The sequence below is a fragment of the Streptopelia decaocto genome (genome assembly GCF_964273445.1).
Source record: "Streptopelia decaocto genome assembly, chromosome: 1".
In the NCBI taxonomy this organism is placed as follows: Eukaryota; Metazoa; Chordata; class Aves; order Columbiformes; family Columbidae; genus Streptopelia; species Streptopelia decaocto.
In genome coordinates this window covers 61,615,542-61,643,460 of record NC_138663.1, presented here as the reverse complement: position 1 = coordinate 61,643,460, position 27,919 = coordinate 61,615,542, and the positions used below count along the sequence as shown (strand labels likewise).

Below are 27,919 nucleotides of genomic sequence, written 5' to 3'. Positions count from 1 at the left end.
TCAAACTGAAAACAAAACTTACACAAAACTTGTGCTTGGCCAAAAAGTTTCGCCAAAAACTCTTAAACCTGAAGTAGCTTCTAAGTAAGGATGGATTGGGGGAGAATGATTAATTTCATGATCATCCGAAAACTTCTCTTGTTTCCTTCGGAAGGACAAATGGAATTATATTTCCAACTAATTGAAATTCCCTCCAAGATCTTTCATGCAGTCAAAATTTCTATAGGTAAAATAATTAATAAAACCAAACAACAGATTTGTTAAAAAATAACAAAGTGGAATACTGGCGCTTTAAGGAAATTGGGTTTTTTTTACAGTTTGTTTTATAAAATAGCTACCATCAAAAGATACCGCCATAAAACAAACAAATCTCATTTGGTCTACAGTATTTTTAACTACAGGCAACAAAAGAGTTGCTTTTCCTGACTAAAACCAAGTGTCAAGAAGGATATTAATAGAACAGCTTTACAAATAATAGGTCTTTGAGTCTAAAAACAACAAAGTATAAATGAGAATAGCATTAGTAGCTTAAGTAACAACATAAATTCACAAAAAAACTCATTACCAAACACTTTGTATCCAGCCAGTTCCTGGGTATCCACAGAGACAAGAAACAAGCCTCCTAAGACACAAAAACTTTTCAGAAGAAGGTGTTCCTCTATGAAGCAAGTTTTGTGTAATCAAACAAGCTACCACAGGACAGCTGTTAATCCCACTGCCTTTTGGGAAAAACATTGTTAAGTAGTAACTTCTTTAATATCCCCACTAAACTCAAGTATTTCAAGGTTGTGTTCTGATGTTCAATCTACCTTGCTGCAAATAAATCATAAAAAGCCTAAGGAAAAAAAGACCCAAGGCTATCAAAGTCATTGTCTTTTCTACACCTGGACCAACTTTCCCCCATCACTCCCGATATACGTTTGCCCGTGGAGGTGACAGAATCTATCAATGGACATTTTATAAGTAAGTTAAGAAAGTCTATTTTCATGCTTCACTATACCTAGCCACAAAGAAAAAAGGTCTAGTTGTGAAACCATGTCCTCTGCTACCATTTAAACTCACAACTTCTGCCCGTAACACCACAAGCCCAGAGAACAAGATATTTACATTCTTCTTTGCATCAGATTTTACAATTCCCATTTCTTTTTTAAACGACCTGTTTTTTTTCAGTCTTTCCTCAAAGCTCTGGCCTTATAGACTTCAGATCACTGTTACTGTTCTTCTCTAGACTCTCCTTGGCTAGACCATGCATTTCTTAAAGCTGTGACCCAAAGGCAGATAGATGATTCAGCTAAGGCCCCTCTTGTGCTAAGCAAAACAAAATAATTATTTCATTTATCTTTTGAGATGTACTCCTGCAGAATATTTGCTGGATATAAAGTATCTTGTAGCTAAACTTTAATTTGTCCTCACAATTAAATAGGATGTCATTCACAGGCTATAGAGTTAACACAATCACTGAACACAAATGCAATGAAACATAATTGAGATTCAACATAAAACGTATTCCCAAAACTACAAAAGCAATGAAGTAAAAAAATGCTTAAATTGTTTCAACTTCCCAAATAAGTAGCAAGCTTAATTGTACACTCTTGAGAGAAACAGCGACTTAAAAGTTATTCTAATTTTCATCAGGATAGGTTCCCCAAATGTTACTGCAACAGAAACAGCCCCATTTTTTTTCTCAATGTACCTACGTTACTTTATGAGAAGTCACCACTTACTTCATATCATAAGGTTAGAGGCGCCTTTTCATTCTATGCATTTTAGTCTTCTTCTTAAATCTGTTTTATAAGATTAAGGCTTCTAAATATATAACGAACATTCATGCAGGTTAAATTCCAGCATTGCTGCCTAGAAAATGATCAACTGCCCAACAGCTCAGGCTGTCACTTCACAATCTTCGAAGTCATTTCTGTCTTCCAAAGAGCAGTTCAGGGCAAAAAGCTCTGAGTACAGAAAATCCCATTTGAATTATTTAATATTGGTGTAAATAATCTCTAGCAACAAGAACAGAGCCTTTCCTCCCAGCTGTCACACACTCCTTACTATATCAACAACCCTGTAATACTCTGAAAACCTTCCATCCAAACAATCTCTTGTCCTGAGAATTCATTCCGGGGAAGAAGCCAACCTACGTGCCTCTGGATACCAGAGCTCATCCCAGGCCTCCCCACATCAGCAACTGAATGGTGAGTGGAAGAGGAAAATTTCTGCTAAATTCACTTGTCCCTACCTTTTCAAATCCTTACACCTCCCAGAAGTACTTGTTTCCTAAATGTACTATGTGAGAGCGCATGCAGCTACTCTTACTAATCTTAAACTGTAATGCAGAAAAACTGCTTTAGCAACTATTATACTCTTATGGAATTACTTCATTATTAGATTGTTGTGCACGCCTCTTCTAAAACTAGAAACTGAGTACAGAGTTGAAGGTTTTCCTTCTGGAAATCAAGACAGCAGCTCCTGAAAGACTGTAGGGAACTAAAACCTTTCCAGGTATCTCCTCAAAATAAGTGAGGTTATGCTACTTGATGGGTTTCCACAGCAAGGTTACTTGTAAAGCTTAGATTTACATTGTTGTGGAAGGAAGAAAACAAAACACTAGAACATGTACTTACATTAGAGCCATGAGTCAGTTAGAAGCACTTCAGTGTTCTTCTGACTTATGTCACTTTAAATTTGCATTACACTTGAAGTTGGCTTGTTTTTGTATTAAGGGTAGTTTCCATTTTAACTATATCAGCAATTTTTTGTTATTGAACTTTATTAAAAGCACAGGTTTGGATGAAGTAATAGGTGTACTTACGCAGTAAACAAAATTTAATTACTTATGACTTACGGAAGAACTAGCTAACTAAAGAACAAAACCACATCAGAAAACCAAAATTCTATCACCAGCTTTGCCTTAGACCTTTATGTTTCAGTATTTCCAATGCATAAGAAGTTTGCTTTTTAATAACATAAGAGTACCTCCACACACTTCCTAATCTTGACCTGTGACATACCAACCCCTCTGTTTGGTAGGTGTTCCAGATACCAGACTGCTTCTCTCTGTCCCCTGCTCTCACATACGGATGTAAGATATTCAGATGGCAGGGCAGGAAGGGAAGCTGCACTATATATTTGACTCCAAATGCTAAATTACAATGATGACACAGGCTAAAATATTTTTGAAATTGAAGTGACTTATGGCAGTTTCAAAAACGTCCCCCTTAGTATGAAAACCAATTTAAAAAAAAATAATAAAAAAAAAAAATCTTGCCTCCTGCTACTGTTTCCCCCCCTCTCCTCTGTTGCACTGCAATTTATTTACCTAACTCAGCTGTATTGATAGTACTGTTTCTAGGGCCACAATATAAACCAGTTACTGAAATAATTCCACAGAGATTTGTCTTTTTTACAGCAGAAATAACTGAGAAATTCAGTTCCAAGCACAGTTCTACCAGCACAATCTGGGCATAATAAAAATCAGCAAGAAGCTTTTTAACCCCATTTTGCTGGCAAAAAGAAAGAATTTGTTAAACCCCACTCTTTAGATATTTAGGTTTCTCGACCAGGTGAGAGTTTCTCCTTACTCAGGAAAGTTAAGACCAGACTTGCATTACTTAAAGCATTTAATCACCCTGCTGGTCAGGTGTAAAATGCATGTATACTGCTGAGTTTTGCCTTCCTTCAGCAAGTACACCAGTAGCTCCCTAAGATGAGAAAATCAATCTCACCTCTCATCAGCAGCTGTAGGGGCAGACTCCTTCCCTATTTCCCCTTTCTGGCCAGCATGAGCTCTGGTACTTGTCAAACTTCTCAACACATTAATTGCACTAAAATCCACTATGCTATTAATAAATAAAATGGACAAAAAGTCTTTTTGTGGTGAGCTGGGAGTCAAGCCGGACTCCTCTGTGAGCTGATGATCAAAGCCAGCTTGTTTTCCCCACTGTAGGCTCTCCCCCCAGAGCAGCACAGAGCCCTTCGCTGGTGGGCTCAGCACCTCACAGAGCCACAGTACTCTGCTCACAGGTGAGAGGTCCAGCACTGATCACACAGACATGCCCAGGAAAGCTGAGCTGAAATAATCTTCAGCAACAAACGCACAGAACAAGAAGGCAGCACTTCTGGCATCTGTATTTACTTCCCGAACAGACTTCATGCACGGTATTTGGCAATTTGTTCAGACTTCAGCATCTACAGTATGCGAATCTGCAAAATACCTTGCGCTGTTACGGTACATTTTATTCCACCTTCTGAAAACATCTCAGAAGTGTTAGCAACTTACACTTCAACCTTAGCAAAACAGGCAGTACCACTTGCTCTCCGTGGGATTGGGAAGTTAAGTAATGTGCCCCAAAACACAGGAAGTATGTCAGAGAGACAAAAACCAGAGGCCTGACATCCCCAGTGCCTGCACAGTGCCCTGCCCGTTGACATTTCCTCACACTCCTTACAGAAACCCTGAGCCAACCTTCACAGGAGCAACCATACCCGGTTTTAAAATACATTTCAGGTGTTTCAAAACCACCGCAGGGGGGAGGGGGAACACATTACAAAACCCCCACGCAAAACCTGTGCGAGGCACAGCCGCCGGGTCACGGCAAGGCTGACACCCGGGGCGCGGCTGGGGGCTTGCACGAAATCAGACCCTGACCTGCCACCCCTCCTCAGCCGGAGCGCGGTGGGGGAACCCCCGGCCCCCGCGGCTCCAGGGGCGCAGCCTCGTCACGGGGGCACAGGCCGCCCCCCGCACACAGCCGGCCCGGGCGCCGCGGGGTGCGCGGCGGGGCTGAGGCCGCGGCGAGGCGCGGAGTGTCCCCGCCCGCCACTGCACCACCGGCGCCGGCTGGAGGGAGCGGCGCCCCCGCCGCCGGTGTGTGGGAGGAGGCCGGGGCCTCCCCGGCGCGGGGATCCCCGCCAGCCCTGCGCCTCACCCTGCCCCGCGGGGCCCCGGCCAGCCCCGCACCGCCGCTCCGCCCGGGCCCGCCGGCGGCCCCCGGCTGCGGGCTGGCCGGAGGGGGCGGGGGCGCGATGGGTGGCGGGGTTCGGGTGGGCGCCGCAGCCGCCGTGTGGCCTCTCACCTCCTCCGGGATGGCCGGGTCGCCGCTGCCGCCGCTGCCCCCCGCGTAGCAGGCGCCGAGCGCGGGCGGCGGCGGCTCGGGCTCCATGTCCCCGTTGAAAAGCGAGGCCCCCTCCGCGCTGCTGCCGCTGCTCAGCGCCGCCATCTTGGATCGAAGCGCTGGGGCGAGGGAGGGGGAGCCGCGTCCCCGCCGCCGGGACGCCCCCAGCCGCGACCCGTAGTGGGAGGGGGGAGAGCGCAGATCCCGGCCAGCTCCCAGCGGCCCGCGCCACCGGCACGTCACGCCCGGCCCGTGACGTCACCCAGAATCGCCGCCGCGGCCACTGCGCATGAGCCAGCTGACGTCACTGGGAAACACCCTGACGTCACGGCGCGACCACCCGTCGCCCTGGGAACTCGAACGTGGGTGCGGGCCCCGCCCCCTCCCCGCGGCTCCGCCCCCCCCGCCGCCGCAGCTCCCCCTGGCGGCGCGGAAGCGCAGTCGGCAGTGCCGGGCCCGGGGCGGTGGGAGACGGTGGTGGGGGCTGGCGGGGCGGGAGGAGCCTGAACAGCAAGTGCCGGGGGGGCTCTGCGGCGGGGTCACCTCACTTCCCCACCTGGCCTGCGGGTCTTTCCCAGCAGCGTCCCCCGTGAAGGCCCGGGGGACCCCGCGAACGGCGTGTGGAACAAAAGCAAGACCGAGGTGCCGGCGGGATTAAAATTAGAAGAAAATGGGATCTGACGCAGTGTGTGAGGTGATTGCGTGCTGGAACAGGAGTGTGGTGGACGGCGGAACAGGCAAGGGGGGAGCGGGACTGCTAGACCCTGGCCGGTCTGACGTCATTTGACAACAGTGGTGTGGCTTTGAGATAAATCTTCATAAAGATGTACCATGCGACAGCGACGGAGATACTTAAAAAAAAATCACATTCTCATCCGAAAACTATAGTTCTAGTTATAATTAAAATGGTTCATCGCTTGAACTGATAAAACACCCTATTTTTGCCGTTAATGGCATTTAGACCCTGAGCTGCCGCAAGCTGGTGCTTTACGTACCAAACTGGTGCTTTATGTACACCCAGTGCTTTGAGGGAGATGGGTTTGATTGTGAGCTCAGCAAAAATCAGGACCCTTCCCTTCTCTTTGGTAACACCTCACTCATCCTCTGGCCAGCTTTGCCCAGCCTGCAGGTTTGGGAGCAGATCCCAGTCCCCAAATAGGAGCATCCATCCATCCATCCTGTCTGCTCTTTGTCTGCGTGACAAGAAGTGCAGCCCCTTCTCCGACAGCCCAGGGTGGGCTCATGTAGCACGACCTGCCGTGGGCTGTGGTCCCCTGCTGCAAATGACAGAGGAACCAATGTGGTTGGGTGGAGTGCATTGGGAAATGCTGCTCCCTCCACCTCCAAAAAGAGGAGGAGCTGGAGCTGGTGGCCTGTTCCCCGCCGTGTGCCCACAGCTATCTTCCCCCAAAGTGGCAGGGTGCTCCCATTTAAAGTATAAGATTGACCCGTGTCATATTCCCTGTATGCTGCACCCATTGAAGTGCCACCCCACACATAAAGCATTCACTACATCAGGAATTTTGTTTTCTCGCTGAAAACATTGTTATGATAAATACCAAATTATTAAGAGTATTTTAATATATTGCAAAGAAAAGTTTATGTATCAGAACAGCAGCAGGATTTCAGAGAGGGCAAACGCTGTTCTATCATGACCTGATATATTTTATGGTAGTCAATTAAAATACTGAGTTTAAATATGCAAGTGCAAACATCCTTATCTTTGTTTCACTTCGGTTGTGAATATGTAACCATACAACCTCTCAATGTAATAAACCTGATGATAGATTTGAGGTTTATATTTCACCTTTCGCACTGGGGCCATTGGTGTGTAAAAGTGTTTCAAATGCAGTTCGATAATGGCAGCGCTGTAACTGGTAAATAAATGCAACGTCAATTTACTGTGTGGACACAGCAAAAAAACAATGGAGTCAGGAAAAACAGTGCCCATGGTATGGAGGGAAGGAACTTTAGGCATGAATTTAGCTCAGGGTCTTTCCTGCAGAGAACTGTGCAGTATTAAACACCTTCTGAAGACAAATGAGAAATAAGCAAAATCACCTAGTTAATATTTAAATGGATTTTAACTGATTATCTGAAAGGCTATGCTTTCTTGAGATAGGAGCCTAGGTTTTCCTACAATTGGTGGCCTGCAGTGAAGTCAACAAAAATGCTGCATAAAGGTGTAAGAACGAAATGTACAAGCTAAGCAGCTTGCCAAGTTTAGAGATTTCTAATAGCCACACTAATGAAGAGGATAATTATCAGTGATTCCTGCTGTGCGATGTGAATGTGTAATGGTAGTGAAAAGTGCACACAGACTCTGGAAAATAACACACATACTGAGAACTAAATGCTGGGACAAGTGTCTCTGATCTCTGAAGGAAAAGGCGGCAGAGGTTATAGGAGATGGCTCTCCTACCACAGAGCCTGGTGGTGTTAATGGAAAAGCCAACAGAGGAATGTGGGTTGACTGGGTAAGTCCATTTGTTTCAACGCAGTTAATAGCAAGGAATAATTTAGTCTCAATGCACAGAACATAGTCATAGCCCTTGTTTTATTCCCCAGGCAATTTATGTCCACGACATAACTCTAGCAGTGGAATTAGTTGGCTACTATCAATCTGTACCTTGCAATACCTTTCCCCATGACTTCAGTAACCTTGCGTGCCTTTGTTCCTGAGCTGCTGATTTTTTTCAGAAGATTTGCATTCATATAATATATATTTACTAGACTTTGTTATTGCATTCGATGTATCACCTGAAGGGTTGCAATTCTAAACCCTAATATTGACAACTGGTGACCAAAACGGGGAACACAGCAGAGTTACAGAACAGTCACAGAATTATTTCAGTTGGAAGGGACCTCTTCAGATCAACTAATCCAACTCCACACATGGAATTCTGCAAACTATTTTGTAGTTTTAGTTTTAAAAAGGAGGGAATGTTATAATACATTCAATAATTATTTAATTTTTATTTCATTATCTGAGATCAAATTAATTTTGAAGGATTGCATCACACTACCTACATACAGTGGCTTCTGATGTCCAACTGCTGGGCTTAGGTATTCTTTTCATCCGAAAGGGCACAAAGGCCACTAAACAGCAAAGTCTGTAATTAGACACAAATAATGATCTCACACATAACAGACTTCTTGATCATAAGCAGCCAAAAGACAGCAGTTTTTTGGTTGTTGTGAGGACAAAGTTAGAATGAAATAATGTAACTCACTCAATTAATCAAGCTCCACATCAGTCTTATGAAGATACAACAGGAGAATTACATCAGTACTATCAACAAAACGGTCATTTTAGTCACATAATATATTTGTAATATTCACTTATCGTAGTACATTGCTAACCTACTATATTTTGTACTTGTGATAACAGACCACCCAAAATACATGAAATAGGCAGTACACTGTGGGTTTTTTTGTTTGGTTGGTTTTGGTTTTGTTTTAATGAAGAACAGCATACTATTTTAAAAGCTACTGGTGTAGGAAGGAGACAGAAATCTATTTATGCTACACTTTCCTTTTGTTTGAGAGCATCCACACCTAAGGACAAACGGAATTTCCTGCTCCTCCACGTCGTGGCATCTTTGGTCTCTTCGCTCAGTCTGTCAGGATGGAAGATAAATCATTATTAACTTTGACTATTTCTTGATGATATGAAGTCCTATCTGCTAAGAACTGATACCATCAACATTTTTTACAGAGATTAGCATTCATTAGCAATGCAGATCAAAATCCAGCTTAGAACCAAGATGTGAAAGGCTGGTTTCTGCTGTCCCATCTGTGGGCTGCTCAGGGCACTGGCTGTTTGATTTACAATGCAGCACAGCCAGTTTATCTGGTATTGCAGCAGGTAATGCATACTTGTAAACACAAAGCCTGCCACCTCCCATCAAACTCTTAGTTATGCACTGGGGTTTGATCCTCCTCGGACTTTTTTAATTTTAATTCCGATCAGGAGACAAGTCCAGCTGTTAAAAGCCAAAGACTCTTAAGCTAGATTGCCCACTACCAGAACATTTGTCTGATCTAATGAACACCTGAACTTCCAAAGAACACTGTTTTAATGAGTCAGTAAAAAATATTATATGGGTACCTGACAGCAACTGTCTCATCGTGAGCATTTGAACACATCTTTATCCTTTCCCCCAAAAAAAGTATTAATGGAGTGCCCCAAAATGGGACTGTCCAAAAGAAATATTAGATGAAACCTACTACCAGTCACATTTATGATATTCTTTCATTAGAAGACAGTATCTCAAAAAACCCCAAAAAAACCAAACCCCCCCCAGCCTTCTAGTTTCTTAATTAAAAATTTTCATATTGGTATGATAATAGAAATGGACTTTTCAAACTAGTATGAAATTTCAACACATATTAAACTCTGGATGTCTAAAGTGCCCTTAAAAATTGTCCAAGTTTCCAAAAACCACTTAGCTTTTTCACACACTAAAAAGACAGTATTTGTCCCATACGTTGTAGCATTTGCACTTGGCCCATGTACATTTGAAAATGCTGGATTAAATTCTGCACCGTGAGAAAATAATAACAGATTTTCTAAAGCTTGTTAAAATGTATGTCATTTTTACGTGCTGTAGTACGAAGTGAAAGTGCACAACTTCCTGTATCTAAGGCAATGATACTGTTTATATATCAGATTAATCCTCAGTCTTAACAGCAGAAATACAAATGTTGATGGAACACAGATACTAATGACAACAGCCATGTTCCCTGTAATCTTGGCCAGAAAATAGGAAGCAGCACAAAAATTAAGCCATTGTCCAGAGTTCAGTCATTTTCTGATTACCAGTCAGAATAATATATACTTAAGAAAATCACTTTGCTCTCTAAGATGACAATGTTGAAGATATTTTTTGAGGAAAGAATACAGATTTTTTTTTCAGTTTCTCTTTAACACCTATATAGGGGTATTATCTCACTCACTTTAAGACATACTATACATCTTTTCATATTTCTAGAGCCCGCTGTCTGACTTCTGTAATGTGAGGCAACAGACAAAGCAAAGCTGCTTTTTTGTTTGTTTCTTTAAACTATTCGTGGACAGATCATACGTATTTTTTCTTTGGTAGCTTTTTGAGAACTTTTAGTTCATGAGATTTACCATTCTGTGACACTGCTGAAACTCAAACATTCATACCTTCAGTGAGAAATTAAGTAATATTCAGGTGGTGATTTGAACTTGGCAGCTGAATAATCTCATCCATATTTTTTTTTTTCAGTTAATGGAGGCTTCATAGCTCTTTGAGTTAAATATGTGAGCAGAAGTGATAAGGATGGGTGCAAACTGGGAGAAAAGAGGAGACAGGAAAAAGAGAAGAAAATATGAATCCATCAGGTTTCTAACTCAGTTATCATTCTACCATTAAAAGAAATGTTGATCTAACAAGCTTTCTTTTATATGTAAATAATAACATATTCCGATTTTTCTTGCAGTGATACTGGAAGTATTTATATAGTTTTCATTTGATTCAGGCATAATTTAGAGCCATTCTTTATGAACCTGTTGCTCTTCTCTCCCTAAACCACACCTTAGACCTGCAGAAAGTAAAAACCAAAACGTTTTCCTTTGGAGGCAACATGTGGGAGGTGGTGGGGAGCAGGAAAGGTGATGGGACTGGGGCACAGGAGTGACTTTGCTTATCGGTCTCTCCTCCACCCTGCATGTTGTTCAGCATCATGAGGACAAAACACTGACTTGTTTCTTTCCTTGCTTGAGTAGCGACCTCATGGCCCAGCAACGCATGTGCTGCATTGGAGTCCCCTTGCCTCTCTCTCTGCTGGCTTCCTGCTTTCACTTGCCTGCTAGCATGAGAAGCTGAGAAAACAATACATTTTATTGAATGGTAGCATAAATACTGAGAAATGTGGCATATAAGGAGCCATCAAGAGAGAGCATGAGCCCTGAAACCACCATTAAGAGAAGCAGCAACCAGTGGAAAAGGAGAGGGTGGGATGGGACAAAAGAGTAGATGGAGAGAGAAAGTAGCAGAAGTAGTCAGTGGAGGAGAAGGTATGGCTGGCTCTCCTAGGAAATGAGCAGCAGATGAAAACAGGGAAACGAAGGAGTAAGAAGCACTGATTTTCCTGGCCTGGTATGCTTGAGTGAAACTGTGACCAAATCTCACGTTTGAGAGGATCAGTCAAGACCATCCTGTTGCCTCACCATCCTTTGTCATTGCTTTGACACGTTCAGCTTTTTCAGATATCTGATTTCCTGAGTCCTTTGTGTTGGATAGTGATAAGCTGATCAGCTTTATGGACTAAGTAGTTTTAGATTCCTTGCATTATTATTCCAGTGTGAACAATCACATTTCATAACTCAAAACCATCCCATTTAGGCACAGAAAAGCGCTAACACAATTGAGTGAGTTCCAAGTAAGGGCAGGAGAGGATTCCACCTCAAACAAGTTATTTTGCTGTTCAGAAGATGACTGTTGAATTATGTTCCAGTCTTAGGATTTTCCTTCATAATATCCAGGCTTGCTGATCTTCCCACAACCTGTATACCTGCTGTAATTTGATCCTCCAGCACTTTACAGATGGGTTGGTAACTCTCTACATCTCTGATCTAACAACAGTTTAGTTAGTAACTGCACCTTTTGGTTTCTAGCCTCTTCACTGAGCAGAAAAAGTCCATTAGGGTTGGTATCAGTCTGGAGTAAAGAAAAATTTCAGAGTCCAGAAGGGCTAAATCAATAATCTGGATCAAATACAGAAACTGTAGCTTTGACAGGAGACAGAGAGATCATGGTGACTGAGTGTGGTTTTTCAGGGCAATACCCCACTTTACTGGAGTTTTTTTAATAGTTACTATTTTTCAGTGACAGGCCAAACAGGATGGATAATCTTTTTAAATGAATGCTGATATTGTAATACCCATGCACACATCTTATGTATTTAAACATGTCTTTTGCTGACAGAGTCAGTATCACAGTTCACAATCCATCTTTGTCCTTTTATCCTCACTACCACCGAGACAACACAAGCCCCACAGACATTTAGTCTCTCCTAAAGAGACAAGCTGCCTGCCAAGCATGTGGGAACTAGGACAGTCTCTGAAGCACATTGCTATATTCTCATCATTCCTGCGAGTACGCACTTGGCCAAAGGCAAAGTTTCTGGTGCAGCGGTCAATGGCCTCTCAATGTTTTTGACGCTGTGGATTGCTTGATGCTTGAGGTTATGCTAAAGGCTCTCGGACATGGTTATTCCTTTTTAATATGATATGACTTCTCTCTCCAGAAGACACATTTGTTTCGGTAAATGAACACAATTTCTGTTACCCCCCTCTGGGGGAATTCTCCAAGGCTCCAGCTTAGATCTTCATTTTATCTTATTTGTAAGTGGTTTGCATGCCTAGTCAATACTCTGCCATCTGTCCTCAGAGGGCATTAATGTTTATTAATAAACTTGATGATATTATCAAGCAACTTGAGTTTGAAAATACAGAGACACATCACACTGCTGGCTGTATTGGTGTCAGGCGACAGAGCAGTATTTTAGCAAACATTGCAAACAGCCTAATTTTATTCTGATCAACACTGAATGTCACTGGGGAAGCACCTATTGCACACATATGGACGACATCTCCAGAGAGACGTTGTTTCACCAATGCTGTCCTGAAGAGACCGCTACCAGTCAAAGCGTAAGGTGACTACAACCCTGTTTGCTGGCATAGGATTTACCTAGTTGTTATTCAGAGTTAAGTCCCATTGATACAAGTTGGAGATACTCAACATTCACACAGCTTCTAAAATTAGGCCACTTCTGTAGCTGCTTGAATCTAGAATCACATTTTAGACATCTCTTCGGAAAGACTGGGGCCAAGTGACCCCATTCACTTTTATCCAAGCAAGACTGCAAGGGAAATTGAGGAATGTGATGCATTTACAGTTATGCGTTTGCAGTGACACACCATTGCGTGTGGCACTAGAATGGTTTTTAAACTTTCTGAAGCTTGGGTACTTTTCACTCCTAATACCATTGAAAGCCTATTTACTGAAACAGCCCATAAGGCAAACATCAGACCTACAGAAAAACAACTGAAGTGGGAGATACCCTCTGAACTCTATGAAATATTTACAAACAGATTTAGGGAGCATGAAGTAAAGTACTTTCAAGCACAGACAGAAAACCTAATGGGTATAAAAATCCTTTTTTAGCTCTTGGTAAGACTTGTTTTCATAGCCCTAGCTATGATATGAGAAAATGTATGAAGTCACCCAGTCTGTCTCCTCTTCCAGGAGAGGAGTGGTCCCTGTGCTATGTTTTGTAACACTTGGCTCTGCCTGACTCAGACAACAGAAGCCAAACCCACTTCTTCGGAGTCTTTTCAATTTTTCTAAATATTTCACTTTTCCCCAGTATTCCATCCAAAACGTTTCAATACAGTCTGTATAATGACACTTTGATGTCACGACCACCATCCTGTTGATTTCATATTTATCCCCTTAGAGAAGCCTAAAGAATTTCTGAGCCAGTGTGGTGTTGACTTCCCTCTAACATCCGTCTACATAGTCACCCTCCTCACCGCTGGAACACCCTATAGCTGTGCTCTGCTGTGACTGAGCCTTCACAAGCAGATTCTTTCAGATGTTTTCACACCTGTTCCTTCCTCTCTGTACTCAAGACATTATTCTTACACTTAAGGAAAAGGACAAGAAAAAGTGAAGAAGAGAAAAAAAGAGACTAAAATGCTTTTCTTTGTGCTATCCCAGCTGTGCAAGCACAGAAAGATCCACCTAAATATCTGTCCTACACAGATAATTTAATTCTTACCAGGATTTATTATAAGAGTATTGTTCAAGATAATGAAGAGAGAGTCCTCTTGAAGGATTTTGTTTCCAGGATCTACTCCCAAGGGATTTACAAGAAGTGTCACAATCAGGCAGTTACAGAGGAGAATTGAGTTTAAAGGAATCCTCCCAAGATCCCCATAGCACTTGTGGTTTTTTGCATATTTTCGTTTGTGCTTTAAAAGAAAGAAAAACCATACAAAACAGAGTAATTCCCTCATCAAAGCAGCCTTTCAGATTTGTGAAGTTTCTCCAAAACATATAGACTTTGTTGATTGTTGTTTTTTCAAATGATCCTAAAATGGTCTTCAAACTCAAAGTGGTAGAGGAATATGTACACAGATACTTTAAATTTTCAGAAATATTTACATTTTAAGAAATAAATAGGGTTTTAATTTTTTTTTTCTGACCAAATAAATATTTTTTTCATCATTTGAAGGTCCTAATGTCTAAAGCAGGACAGTGAACACAGTAACTTACCACAGCTTATTTTATGTGTTAAAATTGTCATCATGTCTCTGAGATAAAGCTCTGAAATACACTGAGGTACAAGTCCTACCATACCCAGACTAAGCTGCTCTTTACACAAGGTTCTCCTGGGGTAAATTCCCATCCTAGAAGCAGCTTACACTCATGACACTATTCACTAAGTGATCATTATTCTAATTTTACTCTTAAGGAAACGTAGGCAAGTAAGACAAAGCATTTGTCTAAAACCATAGAGTAACTCAGGTGCATTTCACTGACCTGCATAAACTTAGCACATTGCTTTAATAAGTAGAATAAACTCTTTCCACAATTACGAGAAACTTTTTTCAAGTTAATACTTCCCTGAGCAAAGCACATATATTTTAACAAACTGGTACCTTTGCCAGAAATGAAGACTGCCTTTTTCTTTCACCATTACAAAGTGTCATCATATGCAAGTGAACTTCTGCCTGCCCACAGGACTTTGAATAATAAGAGCTTCTGGCAATAGCTGCACTGCCTATAGGATATATACAGCAACTGGGTCAACCTGTTTACAAAAAAACCCTGTGATTATCAGCGCAGTACTCAGCACCCATGACTATATTATACCAGAATATAATTAAAGACAGACATAGTTAAAGCACTGTAAAATAAGGAAGCAGTGGCACTTAATAAAGCTATTCAGGATTGGAAAGAGGTTAAGGGTTTGACTTGCAATTAGTCCCTTGGAGATCAGCTAACCACGTTATTCCTATCAAGAATTAAAACAGTCATCCAAATATCTGCTGAGGACAGTAGCACATACCCTGAGAAGAGTGAAATTTTGTTTAAAAAAAAAAACACAGCAGAGTTTAAATGGTGAAAAGATTCGTTCTATGGGGAAAGTAAAAAAAAAAAAAAAGTCTAATTGAACTTGATTATTTGTACTTAAAATGGATATCCCACTGTATTAATAACTGTATAAAGCATAAGAGTTCCCATCTTCACCCCTCAGAATATGGCTGAAACTCTCCTTCCCCTCCTAAATAGACATACTACATTAATACCTGGCATGTTTCGGAATCCACTTCCAATTTGTCTACACCCTGTGATTCACAAAACACGGTCTTCTTCAGGCAATGTCTATTCCTAAATGACAGAGCACGGGTTAGAAGGGAGGTAGGAAAGCACCTATTTCTATCCCAGCTATGGAGAGAAGACTGTATTTTCCGGAACAAAATGAGCGTAACTAACACTCCCAGCAAACAATGGGTTATCCTAATACTAGGACATACACCAATAATGGCTGAATCATCGTTATTTTATAGTGAAATCTCAGGAGGTGAAACAGCCATTTTTGAGAAGACCTGGTTCTACCAAATGAGTATTAGAGAAGAAAGATAATGAAAAACTAGCAGGGAACCTTTCTTATACTGCTCTTTTTAAAAGTTACCTTTTTTTCCCCTCCATCTATTTTGCTTTTGCAAACACTGCAGAGATGAAAATCAAAAATTCAGTCCATTAGTTTCACTTATACTTACTTCACAGGCACTTCCAGCAGCTTCTCCCTCTTTTTAGATATGTTGGAAGTATCTTCCCAAAGTATGTTCCCAGGCTGATGCTTTGATTCTAGAGCAGGTTTGCTCTGGCAGGTTGCAGACAACAGGGATCATTATAGATGACCAGCCAAACAAGCCTTTTACTTTGCTGTTCATGACACGAGCTTCTCAAAACCCATAAATAGCTGGGTGGCTTGGAGCAAAAAAGGAGAAATAGATAATTAGGTTTAGGGATAGAATCTAATATCACACCACTGAGTCCTTATCTGTGTCTAGCAAGGTGGTGTGCTAAGATAGAGAATACCTGTAGCATTCCCTGCCCTCCGTAGGCTCTGTAAATGCTCAGTGCTTAAGTAGACTACATGTCAATTCACAGAATCACAGAATGTCAGGAATTGGAGGGGACCTCAAAGATGATCTAGTCCAATCCTCCGCCAGAGCAGGAACACCTAGATGAGGTTACACAGGAATGTGTCCAGGTGGGTTTTGAATGTCTCCAGAGTAGGAGACTCCACAACCTCCCTGGACAGCCTGTTCCAGTGCTCTGTTACCTCACTGAGAAGTTTCTTCTCATATTTAAGTGGAACCTCTTGCGTTCCAGTTTGAACCCATTATGCCTTGTCCTACCGTTGGTTGTCACCGAGAAGAGCCTGGCTCCATCCTTGTGACACTCACCCTTCAGATATTTGTAACCATTAACGAGGTCACCCCTCAGTCTCCTCCAAGCTAAAGAGACCCAGCTCCCTCAGCCTTTCAGAAACATAACCACAGCCAATCATGCTGTGTGAGTATTTTAGGTATATGTATACTCATAACCAGGTCTGCCCAGATAAGAAGTTTAAGACCACACATACTTACTTTACTGGAGCAGGACCATAATTGACTTGTTGATGCATGCACACTTTCTCTCTTGTACGTTTATAGTGTCGAAGCTTGAAGTGTTTCACATGAGCAAAAAAAGATGCTGTTGATTTTTCATCTTAAACTGCAAACATTTTTATCTATCTTTGGTTTCATTTTAGAAGGCATCAAGTTCTTGCCAACAAAGCTGTTGTTAAGTACAATCATCCAAGCTGCCACAGTAATTCCACTGAAGAGGTTCAGAACTGGTCTTTCTGTCCACAAAAGCAACCAGCTGAGCAACTTCACCCCTGACAGCTGTAGCCAGAAACAATGTCAGGCAGCAGCAACCTTCCTACTTGGGCAAGTCCCTCTACATAGTATGTGGCTCCATGCCACTCTTCTTCCTGAAGAGAAATTCAAGGGAACCAGATCCATTTCCTCGTGGCTGCACATATGTCCCAGGAACCAAGTACTTCTCAGAAAGCTCATCACGGGCTCTGTATTCTTCAGTACCAGGCAGGTCACAATCAGCAGACAAAACACAGGACACCAAAATCCCATGGGCACATTAGTTAGGCAAAAGTTGCAAGTTCCTACAAGGATTTTGAAAACAATCAGCACCTCTTCAATTAATAACCTTGGTGAAGTACAGTTGTTGAGCTGTTAGAAATTTATACAGATCTGCTGATTTCAATGACCAGAAAAATCCCTTCAAATACACTTAAATTTTAACAAGCTTGGTTTAGAAACGGCGGTAGTGAGTACTACTCCCTGCTTCAGGATGCCTCTGTATGGAAATAATCAAGCATACTCCAAGCTAACTGTGCACATACTTGCTGCTTCAGTTACTCTATATTTTTCATTCCTTTCCTTTACTACCTGAAGGATGTTCCTCTAAGCTTACGTGATCTGGAAACTAAAAGATGCTGTTTCAGGGGACACACAGGCAAGATGCACACGTGGCCAGGCAGAGCAGCACAGCTGCACTCCGTACTTTCTCTTCCCTGACAGGGATTGAGAGGTAAGAATAGTAGCTTTATGCAGTCACTAGTATTTGCAACACTGAAGAAGCCTAGTGATAAAACCACATATTGAGTATCAGTAAAACTGTTCATCACCTTATGAAGTACTTCATACATGTCCTCCCGGCAATCAAAATAAATTCAAAATACTTTTATTACAGTAAGCTTACTGTATTTTAACTAGTAGGGGATCTCAAGCTCGAAAACAAATTTCAGCCTCTTCTGTTGCAGTATCTAAATATTCAGTGTACAATGAGAGTGCTGTGGGCAGGCAATGGACCATGAAGTATTGTCCAGTGCAAAACGCAGAACAATAGAGTCTAACAGCAACTTAAATTAACACTCAAGCTACCTAAAGTGAAACTCATCATAATAGGCAAGATGACACACAGCAACAGAAGCAGGAAATATCTTTTTTTTTGTGGCCACATGCAAAACAGTGCTGATATTAATGAAAGAAAGTCAAACAGGCAATGAAAGCCAAGCGATTTTCCCGATCCAGAAAAACTGAAGCAACTATAAGTGTCTGCAAGAAAACCACTGAGCACTTTTTCTTTTTTTACTGTTGTTTTTACTACTTGGGTAAGAGAGGGCTCTGACAAATGAACGTGCTACAATATACAGTATATTTGAAGTACAGAAATTAGAAACTGGTAAAACCACAAAGACCCAAGTGCACTCCCAAGGTGGACTCCAGCATTTCACAGGGTGTTTCTTGTGCCCCACACACAGCTCACAACATGCCAAGCCCCCTCTGGCTGGGAACAGAAAGCCCAAGTTAGAGCTGTTCTCCAGTATTTCCAGAGTAGTTCATTATATTGTCCAAGTGGTACTACTTCTTCTTGAGAGCTCTCTTTCCTTCTCCTTTCTTTGGTTTTTCCTTCCCACGGAGCTTTTTCAATCGCCTCATCTCCTCCTTAAAGTCCTGATGTTCATCCCTAGATGGGGGAAGAAAGAAAAAAGTTTACTCTGTTTCTTGAATACCTAGATGTGAAAGGTTCTATGAACTGTGTAATAATATAAAAAAAAAAACCCTCAAAAGTCTTTTTAACAGTGAAGTCCATACTGAAACTCACTGCAGTGTATTCAGTGTTACTCCTAGCAGTAATTTTCAGCTGAATAACATGAAAGATTTCCTCTGGTACTTTCAAAACGAGGTTGTTCTTTTCAGCAACAAACGATGTGTGAACATATATATATTATTTCCATTGCATTTATCGATCCACTGTGCTTAAATGAGCATTAAAACATGAAAATCAGCAAGAGATAAGGATGAGAATTTCCCCCTTCTCATTTAGCTTGGCAGCCTAGCAATAGCACACTGTGTTTCTATGCTAGATACTAAGTTTAGGTCATTAGCTTCCAAGAAAACAGGGGCATGCTGAGCAGTAATTACAGTACATGAACACTGCTCTCAGGTGACTTCAAGAATGAATTATGAAAAAAAGCATCAGCTACTGGTAGAAAAGGAGAATACAACAGAAAGGAGGAAAAAGGGGCTGGCAGAGATAATGAATCCTCAATGTTATACTAAATTCTATTTAATCTGTCTCTGTATTTTTCAGTGCAAAAGTATTTTTCAAAAGTCACAACTGCATCCTAAGTAGCCTAAGATTGCTGCACTGCTATTTTAAACACAGCTTTTCTAAAAAGGAAACTAAACACTTGCCAATTATTATCAGGGCCTATTAGTCTACAACTCTTCATTACATATTTCTCACCAGCAAACCTGATCCTCTTATGAGCTCTCTGTGTACAAAGCAGCTAGAGAAGGAACTTGAGATTATGAGGGGAAGGAGAAGAGTAAAGAACATTATCATGTCATTGAAGCTTTCTGTGTAAACAGCTCTTCTAGGAAGTGTTTGCATGCCCACTTATACCAAGAACATCCTGGATGCAATCCTTAATGGCTAGTATTGGGATACTAGCAATAGAAATTAGGCTGTTTTGACTTTACAGGGTTAGCACTTTTAAGGGACTTCTTTAGTGCTACCTGATGGTAGCCAAAGAACTGCATTTGACTCCTGCTGATGTTCTTTTGCAGCTCAGTTTTTCCTACTTGAGACTGTGGAAGTTAATTTAGAAATCATATAACTGGTTTGGATGAAGTTGAAATTAATAAGGCTATTTAAACAACATTTGAATTTAATTTAGCTTATTTTAAAGGATGAAAAGCCCCTCCACCCTAACACAGACTTTCCTTCTCTTCTAAACTTCACTTATTAGCTGTTGAATAATTAAGGAATATATGGTAAGACTGTCTTAGTGCAATTTTTGTGATAAGGTAATATCACCTTTTTGTAGCACATCAATTTGCCATATTCAGAACTACAGACCCATGTCTTATCTATGAGAAAGCTCTCCTCCCTGCCCCACAAAGCCAAAGCAAGAGCTATTTCTTATATAACTGGTTGCCTATAACTACACCTAAAGTCTTTATCACAAAAGGTTCTAATTATGGTAAAAGTTACTCAGACAGCAGTCATTTATTCTACTCTCCTTGCTCTCAGTGCAACAATCAAGTGTTTATTTCCATATGCACGATACTCTGAACTAAACCTTTTTCTACGTTCCTATATTCCTTGAGGAAATATAACAAAACTCACACCCACCCCTCTCCCATCTCCAGTCCTGCTCCCACCCTATAAGCACAGAGATTACCTGTAGAGACCAAAGTAACGGAGTTTCTTCATGAGGGCATAGTAGGTGTTGTGAGGAGGATACCAGCTGTACACCTCCTTCCGCTTGGCCAGAGGCTGCTCACTGAATAACTTCACTACTTTCATTGATTTTGAGTCAGTTGGCCTGACAACTTCTCCGAATATCTGAGCACTCAGCCGGGCCATTCGAAGGGCATAATTGGAAACATTGGACATCTCCCAAGGAAGAGCAGGCACACACACACACAGATGGACCTTCCTGCAAAAGGAAACACAAGACAACCACATCTCTAAGATAACTGAGTATTGCAAGATATCCCAGAGTTAAAGCAAACAAAATAACTCATTTTACATGGGTCACACATTTGAAGTCATTCATTCCTTGCATGAAGTCAGTCTATCTTAGTACATAATCCTGCATATAAAGAATATCTATGCTAAACCAGGTACAATTAGCAGCCTAACTAGGATGCTACAGACAGCAATACAGACTATGACAGTACTTACATTGAACCACAATTTACCATGGCTAGTTTATTAGCAGATCAGACTCAGTTTGCTTAAGGCCACCTTTAAACTCAAGTTAAAGAACCAGTTACAGTGTGAACTCTGCCAAAAATGGTTCCCACTGTGATGCCTCTTGACTTCTACATAAGCAGGAGGTGAGACACCTCTTAAATATACTGAGGAAGCAACCTAGAAGTTTTTCTTGTGAAAATTTCTCATCCTATTTAAAACATTGTATGAATGTTGTTACAGTCCATCAAGCAAAAACGGCCTATTAGCTGTATAAATTAATAAAATATATCATGCTTCTCTATATGAATCACACAAACCCTTCCCATCTCAACTTCTTTCCCTGGAACATTCCCACCAGCTTTTTCTCCATTCTCTTTTCAGTCTCTCCTGATATCTCTATTACTTTTAAGAGAGGAAAAATATAATTTCCCCATGCCAGATTATTTTTTTCCAATAAATCCCACATCAGCAACTTTTCATTCTTTTTCAGCTGTCTCCCAACTAAAGACACCTCTGCAACATAAATGCTTCGAGGACAAAACCATTAGGCCACCAGAGACAACATCTGCACTCTCTAAAAGGAGTGTGGAGAAGGGTTTTCTCTCAGTGTTCCTACCCATCCCCATTTTTTCCTCTTGTTTGCATCTTTACTCTTTGTTTGCGCAATGGGATGCAATGGACAAGAATAAGAGTTCTACGATGCTATATTTGAAGCTGTTATGTTGCCTCTACTGTAGCCTTTTTGAGCAAGTGATGACATAATTCTCTAGAGAAATTAAGCAAGAGTTCATTCAAGTGCCCTACACTTACTTTAAAGTTTAAAATTCTTGTTTTTAGAAGTATTGCACAGCTGATTCCAGAAAATGAGTATAAAAAATTAAATAGCATGGAGCAAGGACAAGAATAATCAGCAGGACAGGGTTGAGTCCATTTTGGTATGATAACAAGGAGCCTGTTGTTTAATACCACAAATCTGAAGTATTCATAACCTTGCTTACATATATTTGCTCACTGAAGGACCTAATGTACAAGCATCTACTTTGATTTACTCGTTAGCAAAGCACTAGAGAGGAAGCAGGGGAAAAAAATCAGGCACGAAAATAATACAAATAGTCTAAGTCAGAGAATAATGGGAAAAGCAACAAAAGGGAAGCAAAAGTGTCCAAAACCTCAAGCTAAGGCAGGAGGCCTGGTGTGATAAGACAGAAGCTCTTAAATGATCACAGAGCAGCACTTCAACTTGAGCATCTACTACATGTGGGAAGATCAATAAGTCTTGCCAAGCCATCCATTTCAGAACAACCAGTCCTAGTTTCTATATTCAGAGATAAAGCAACAAATTGTTCCCAAAACTCATCACGTCGTCACTGAAAATATCACCAGACTCAACTCAAACACAACACTTGCTTAAACTCCTCCAACTACAGCCTTAAAGTGAAAATACCTTTAGGTCCTAAGCCAGGGGTGTCAAACTCATTTTCACTGTGGGCCACATCAGCCTTGTGGTTGCCTTCAAAGGGTCGAATGTAATTACAGGACTGTATAAATGTAACTACTCCTAAACAATGTAAACCAGGGGTCTGAGGGACCTGCTTTTCACTTCAGAATCGCTAAAGAAATCTAAGTAGCCCAAGCCAAGACTGGAGACCTCTGTTAACCCCTGCTGGTCTAAGAATGTTTGAGAGATGAGAGGCAAAGGCTACAAAGTTTCATGTGCCAGAGCTATCCAAGCGTGGTTTAGGGTGACCTCCAATTCTATGAGGTGCCACCAGAACAGTTTTGTTCTTGTCACAGCGATTTTCCGGAAAACACACTGGCAACTGACACACCAAAAGCAAAACCACCCTGCAGAGCTGAGCCTTCACCTGCTCCCGGCTCCTCACTGCCTGGCCTTCCCGTCCTAGCCCGGGTTTTTACTTCCTGATCCACCAGCCTGTCTCAGACCATTCCCTCCTCCCCCAGCATGTGACAGAACTTTCTGTTTCACTTCTGATTTTTCCATTACGGGGGGAGGGAAGGCCGCGCCGGGCCGCTGCCCAGCCCGAGGGGCACCTGGCCCGGGCAGGGTCCAGCGCAGCCCCGTCACCTCCCGCTCCGCGGCCTCGCCTCCCTCCAGCGGGCAAGCGCGGAAACCCCCAGCGGGCCGCCCCGGGGGAACCGCCGGCACCGCGTGACCTGCCCGGCAGCCCCAGCGAGGCCCACGATCCCCCCCCGGGCCCGGAAGGCGGCGCAGGCTCAGCCGAACCCCCCAGGGCGAGCGCCCGGCTCTCATTTCCCTCCTTCCAGCCCCGCTCCCCCCCGCCAAGGCCGGCGCGGGCGGGCAGCTGCGCCCCCACCGCGTCTCACCCCTCCGCCCGCCCCGAGCCCCGTCCCGGGCTGACCCTGGGGCGGCGCGGCCGGGCCGGAGGGCAGCGGGCGGTGCGTCCGTGGCGGCGCATGCGCGGGGGCGGGCGCAGCGGGTGACGTCGGGCTCCGTGAGGGGCGGGGCGGGACGGGACGGCACGGCACGGCCAGTGGGCAGCAGGGTCCGTGTCCCCGGTTACGGTGGCGCCGTCTCGTTCCCCGCAGGGGGTGGTGCCTCGTCGCGGTGCTGGGGGGCAATGCGGGTACCCTGCCCGCGCTTCGTGGTCACCCACCTTCATGCCCCCTGTAGGGAACAATTATTTTGCACTTATAATAGGCTCAGGCAGGATCTCTTAGCAAAGCAATTTTTTTTAATAGCGATATTGCGACACCGGGTGTTCTACTTAAAGGTAGGCACACCTAATAGGGCGAAAAGCCCCTGCTTATAATCCCCCAAACCCCGGCCGCAATTTCCCTTCCATGTTCCCCATTGGTTGGGTACTTCAGGGTTTGCAGACTACACCGACGCATACAATACCCTTCCCCTTATCAATCTCTTTAAGATATGGATCCCTGGTGCTTTGGCTACACTTCCCCCTAAATTAACTTGTAAATACACGTATCAGTATATATACAGGTATCAGTGTATATTCCGGGAAGAAACTTTTTTACATTAACAATTCATAGCCCAATGTCTCTCGGTCCTTCCACCTAAATTAACTTGTAAATACAGGTATCAGTATGTATTACAGGTATCAGTATATATTCTGGGAAGAGACTGTGTTTTACATTAAGGATTCAGAATCCTATGTCTCTCAGTCCTCCTGCCCTGCTGGGGTCAGGCACCAGGTCCTCAGTTATGTAAAAAGAACAGTTCTTCGTTAAATGTTCCTTACACCCCCAAACCTGGGGGCAGCAGGAAACCCCCAAGGCCTCATACCCCTGCCCCAGCACCCTCACTTCTGGCAGCCCCTCAGCCCCTTCCTGAGCACAATTCACATGAGCCTTCCTGGTGCTCGATTTATGCTAATTTTTAATCAGTGCCAGGAGGTGCTAAATCAGGCCCCGTGCAAGCATCTGAGTAAATGACAATTATGTGATTACATTTATAAGCCAAACGTGTAATGCCATCAAAGAATGAAATTGGCTTTGTCTGGCTGGATCTGTTTTCTAGAAGACTGTCTACTCAGAGGCATTAAATATCTTGTTATTCCTTAGTCCATCCATGATTAATTTTCTGTCACCTTTTCCGTCCTTCCCTGGGCTTATCAGCTTTGTGGCCTGGAAACCCTGGTCACCTCTCTTGCCCTTCTTGAACACAGGCATGATCTTCTGTAATTTCCTTCGTATTCCAAGATTTTGTAAAATTAATATTCCTGAGAGGTTTTTGGCAGTTCTCCAAGGATTGTTATGCAAAAGTTCCCTGGAAGGCCTCATTTTAAAATGTTTTTTCCAGTCAATGTTGTTGACTGTTTTTATTTACTCACTAATGGACTGAAAAGTGTTACCTTTTTGTTTGTTTGTTCGTTTGTTTGTTTGTTTTATCTTCATAATAAAACGCCTCTTCCTTAATCTTTCTAGGGAGACAATAGAAGATTTTATCATTTCTGCCACTTCTATGCTATTTACTGTGTCTCTCTAGTCATATACCTTGGCACTGTTGCACTCGCATTTTACTGTCTGTAGTCACATCACTCAGGCATTTTCTATAGTCTTTATTTTTTTGTATACTCCAGAACATTTTTTCCTATATTTTTGCCTTTCCGCATTGTTCTATACTATGCTTTTAACTTCTGAGTGCTTCCTTCACCATGCTGCTGAGCCAAAATTGTCCTTCAGCCTAAATTGGCTATTTTGTTAATTAAGCAATCATCACTTCTAGATTATGGAGTAAGATCATAAGAATTCTCATTTACACTTCTATCTCTATTTTTTAATCGTATTTTTCTCATCATTTCTCTCACTGTGTTGACGGTAGTCTTTCTGAAATGTCTCTGTGTGTGTAGGGGAGTATTTCCCTGTCTGGGACTGTCCTTTTTCGCTTATTGTATTCAAATTGTGATTGCTGGCTCCTAAGCAACCACCTCTTTCTTGTCCTGTTATTAACTTGCTTAAACATTATGAATTCTGAAATACTTACTGCATATAGACTGAAATAACTTCTGTCATAGAAAATAAGTTTTAGAAACTCTAGTAAGACAATGGTTGCTAGCTATTTGAGGCTTTTTCCTCATACAGTGCCAAACGGAGCGCAGTTTTTGGTATATTGGAGGAATAAGTAGTTGGATTCTCTGTAGTCATCTCCACTGCATTCCACCCCTCCTTGATAGGGTCGACTGGGACAAGTTACTGTCTCTGCATCTCTGAAGTAATGATGGTGGTTTAATATGTACTGTTACCCTCTCACATCTTCAAATGTCTTTGTTAGGTTAAAAGAATTGCGGCAAAGTATTCTGATATTCCCATTCCCATCGTCCTGCCTGTTTCAGTAATTACATCAGTTTTATCTCATTTCTCCTCATCAATGAAAATATCCAATTCTTCTTGCATTTTAGCCAAACTCAGAGAAGTGGCGTATAGACCACTGGAAAACATCTTCCTGTTTCCCTCAAACAGATGATTTACCTAAAAATGGACTGAATCATGTCGTCCTGCTTCCATTCTTGTTTTCCAACATCATCAGCCTGGTGTCTGAGTGTCTAAAGTTACTCTGCTGAGTTTCAGACCAGAGACATTGACTGGATTAGGCTGACGTGAGAATTATGGCGGTTCCTCATCAGGGCAGTGAGCAAATCGACTTTCTTTTCTGTGGTTAAACATCACAGCTCTGCATCACTAGGAAGTCATTGCAACACAGGGATTTTCTCATCAGAGACCCAGTGTTGTTGCCTACATTTTGCAGGCATACAAATGTATAACTCTGTGCATGCGAGGATTTCCAGCATAGCTTTTTTGGTGGGATGGAAGCACACATATATGAATAGGTCTGCATGAGTTCATTTCTTCTGCCTTTTTTTCCACTAACATCAATTGTTTCTGCTGTCAGCTGTGCAATAAACATGCAAATATTATCAGGAACAAAGCAAAAATGTGCACTCACAAGAGCGTATTTTTGTTGTTGTGTTGATGTTATTATTATGATTATGAGGAGAATTGCTTGCAAATCGCCCACAGTTAGCATGTTAGCCAGTAAGGCAGCATACAGACACTTGGGAAGGAACATCAAAGTCACAACAGTCAACAAAGTGACAACTCAACACAGCTGCAAAGTTGCAGAGGTGGAGCATTGTCTGTTTTGCAACCTGTGTAGCTGTAACTTGTCTTGCACACCTCATCTGAGGGACAATGTGTCTCCCTAGAATCTGGGGGGGGAGTTTAAGCTTGCTGGGTAATGTTTTTCACTGTGGAGAACATTGTCCAAATCACTTTCCTTGAGATGATGCCTGTCATGAGAGCAGGTTAGACAGGCTAGTCACCTTTCTGGCTGCCTGGCAGTGCTGTAACATGCACCCCCAGGAATAATTACTGTCAGTGGTGCATGGGTGGTTGCATTCCTGTTCTAGTTGCTTAACATTCAGGATGAAGGCTGAGCTGCTGCCCAAACTCTTTATTATTGTGCCTCTAGTCACAGAAGGTACTTATTTGCTTAATTTCTTTAGTTATCACTGTGGGGAGGTGACAGGAATGTAACACATGTCCCACACCTTCGTCCCTGTGAAGTTCATTCACCTTCATGCTAGTGCAGAATGATGGGGTGGTTGTGGAGATGGGGTGCACAAGAGCTAGACCTCCAGTTCCTGGAAGCTGTGGGTATCTACACTGCTGGGCAAAGCCACCTTTGTAATGCAGACCAATGTAACGCTATGTATGTACCACTGTAGGAGCGTGTGGAGTCTTTAGTACACATAAAATGAACATCCCCACTCTGAAGTTTTCATAGTCCAAATGAGACTTGACATGCTAAGGGATGATAACAACCAGGAATGGAAGGAAGCAGTGGAGCCTGACAACAGGAATGGGCTTGTGATGAGCTGAATTCTGTGGATGTGTTGTTAGATCCTCTTGAGCTTTTTGTGGTAAATAGAGCAAAGTGTTTGGACTTGTCAGGAATTATTTAGACGAAAATCAGTGGCAGATGGGTGAGTGAAAAAAGTAAAAGCCTAGAAAGGAGTTAAAGGAGAACAAGCCAACATGGGACTTGGAGACATCATGGACATTCTCTGCATAAGGACCGTTGTGAAGGAGAGAAATTAAGGGAGTGAAGAAACATGCATGGAGCACATGCAGAGCAGCCAAAAAATAAAAGCGGGGGAACACCAAGAGACCTCATGATAAAGTACAGGTAAGACCTGTTTACCAAGAGTTGGCAGTAATTTGATCTGGAATTATTTTATTTGATCAATAGTGATTTGGAATTACTTACCAGATTAATTCATCTTGTGTATGTATTTTAGTTATAACTGAACATTACATAGCCTTAAGGAAAGTTTTTGACAAAAAGCAACACTTGAGCCACGCTGGGTGTGCCCTGAGAAGGCAAAGGCAGAATCAGAAAGAAAAAAAAATAAAAATCAGGATGCC

At 42.4% G+C, this 27,919-nt stretch overlaps 2 protein-coding genes and 1 long non-coding RNA gene across 4 annotated transcripts in view; all 3 read right to left on the bottom strand.

The window, feature by feature from the left end:
* BRAF (B-Raf proto-oncogene, serine/threonine kinase) overlaps window positions 1-5,356 on the bottom strand; it is an 85,478-nt gene extending 80,122 nt beyond the window's left edge. Inside the window, exon 1 of the mRNA XM_082063329.1 lies at window positions 5,073-5,356. Coding sequence (XP_081919455.1) covers window positions 5,073-5,216 — 144 coding nt within the window. The 5' untranslated portion in view covers window positions 5,217-5,356. The remainder of the gene's footprint in view (window positions 1-5,072) is intronic.
* Window positions 5,357-8,497: 3,141 nt separating this feature from the next.
* On the bottom strand, window positions 8,498-14,177 carry LOC309436634. Its single transcript, XR_014183384.1, has 4 exons — window positions 13,926-14,177; window positions 10,843-10,962; window positions 10,285-10,431; window positions 8,498-8,731 (listed from the first exon to the last, which is right to left on the bottom strand). It is a non-coding gene; the product is annotated as an uncharacterized lncRNA (long non-coding RNA).
* Window positions 14,178-18,425: 4,248 nt separating this feature from the next.
* On the bottom strand, window positions 18,426-23,438 carry MRPS33 (mitochondrial ribosomal protein S33). 2 transcript variants are annotated; one of them, XM_082045941.1, is made up of 3 exons: window positions 23,377-23,438; window positions 20,478-20,735; window positions 18,426-18,754 (listed from the first exon to the last, which is right to left on the bottom strand). In XM_082045941.1, exons 2-3 carry the CDS (start codon window positions 20,690-20,692, stop codon window positions 18,649-18,651), a joined length of 321 nt encoding a protein of 106 aa, XP_081902067.1. In that variant the 5' UTR covers window positions 20,693-20,735; window positions 23,377-23,438; the 3' UTR covers window positions 18,426-18,648. The 2 variants fall into 2 exon arrangements, with proteins under 2 accessions (XP_081902067.1, XP_081902068.1); XM_082045942.1 differs by lacking the exon at window positions 23,377-23,438 and adding an exon at window positions 22,440-23,252.
* Between the last annotated feature and the right edge of the window lie 4,481 nt (window positions 23,439-27,919).

What these genes read in the sequence shown, in the direction of transcription:
- MRPS33 (XM_082045941.1), bottom strand. Translation starts at nt 20,692, where the DNA reads ATGTCCAATGTTTCCAATTATGCCCTTCGAATGGCCCGGCTGAGTGCT. An exon ending in CGTTACTTTGGTCTCTACAG is followed by an intron (nt 18,755 to 20,477) that starts GTAATCTCTGTG and finishes TCCCCCATCTAG; the next exon opens with GGATGAACATCAGGACTTTA.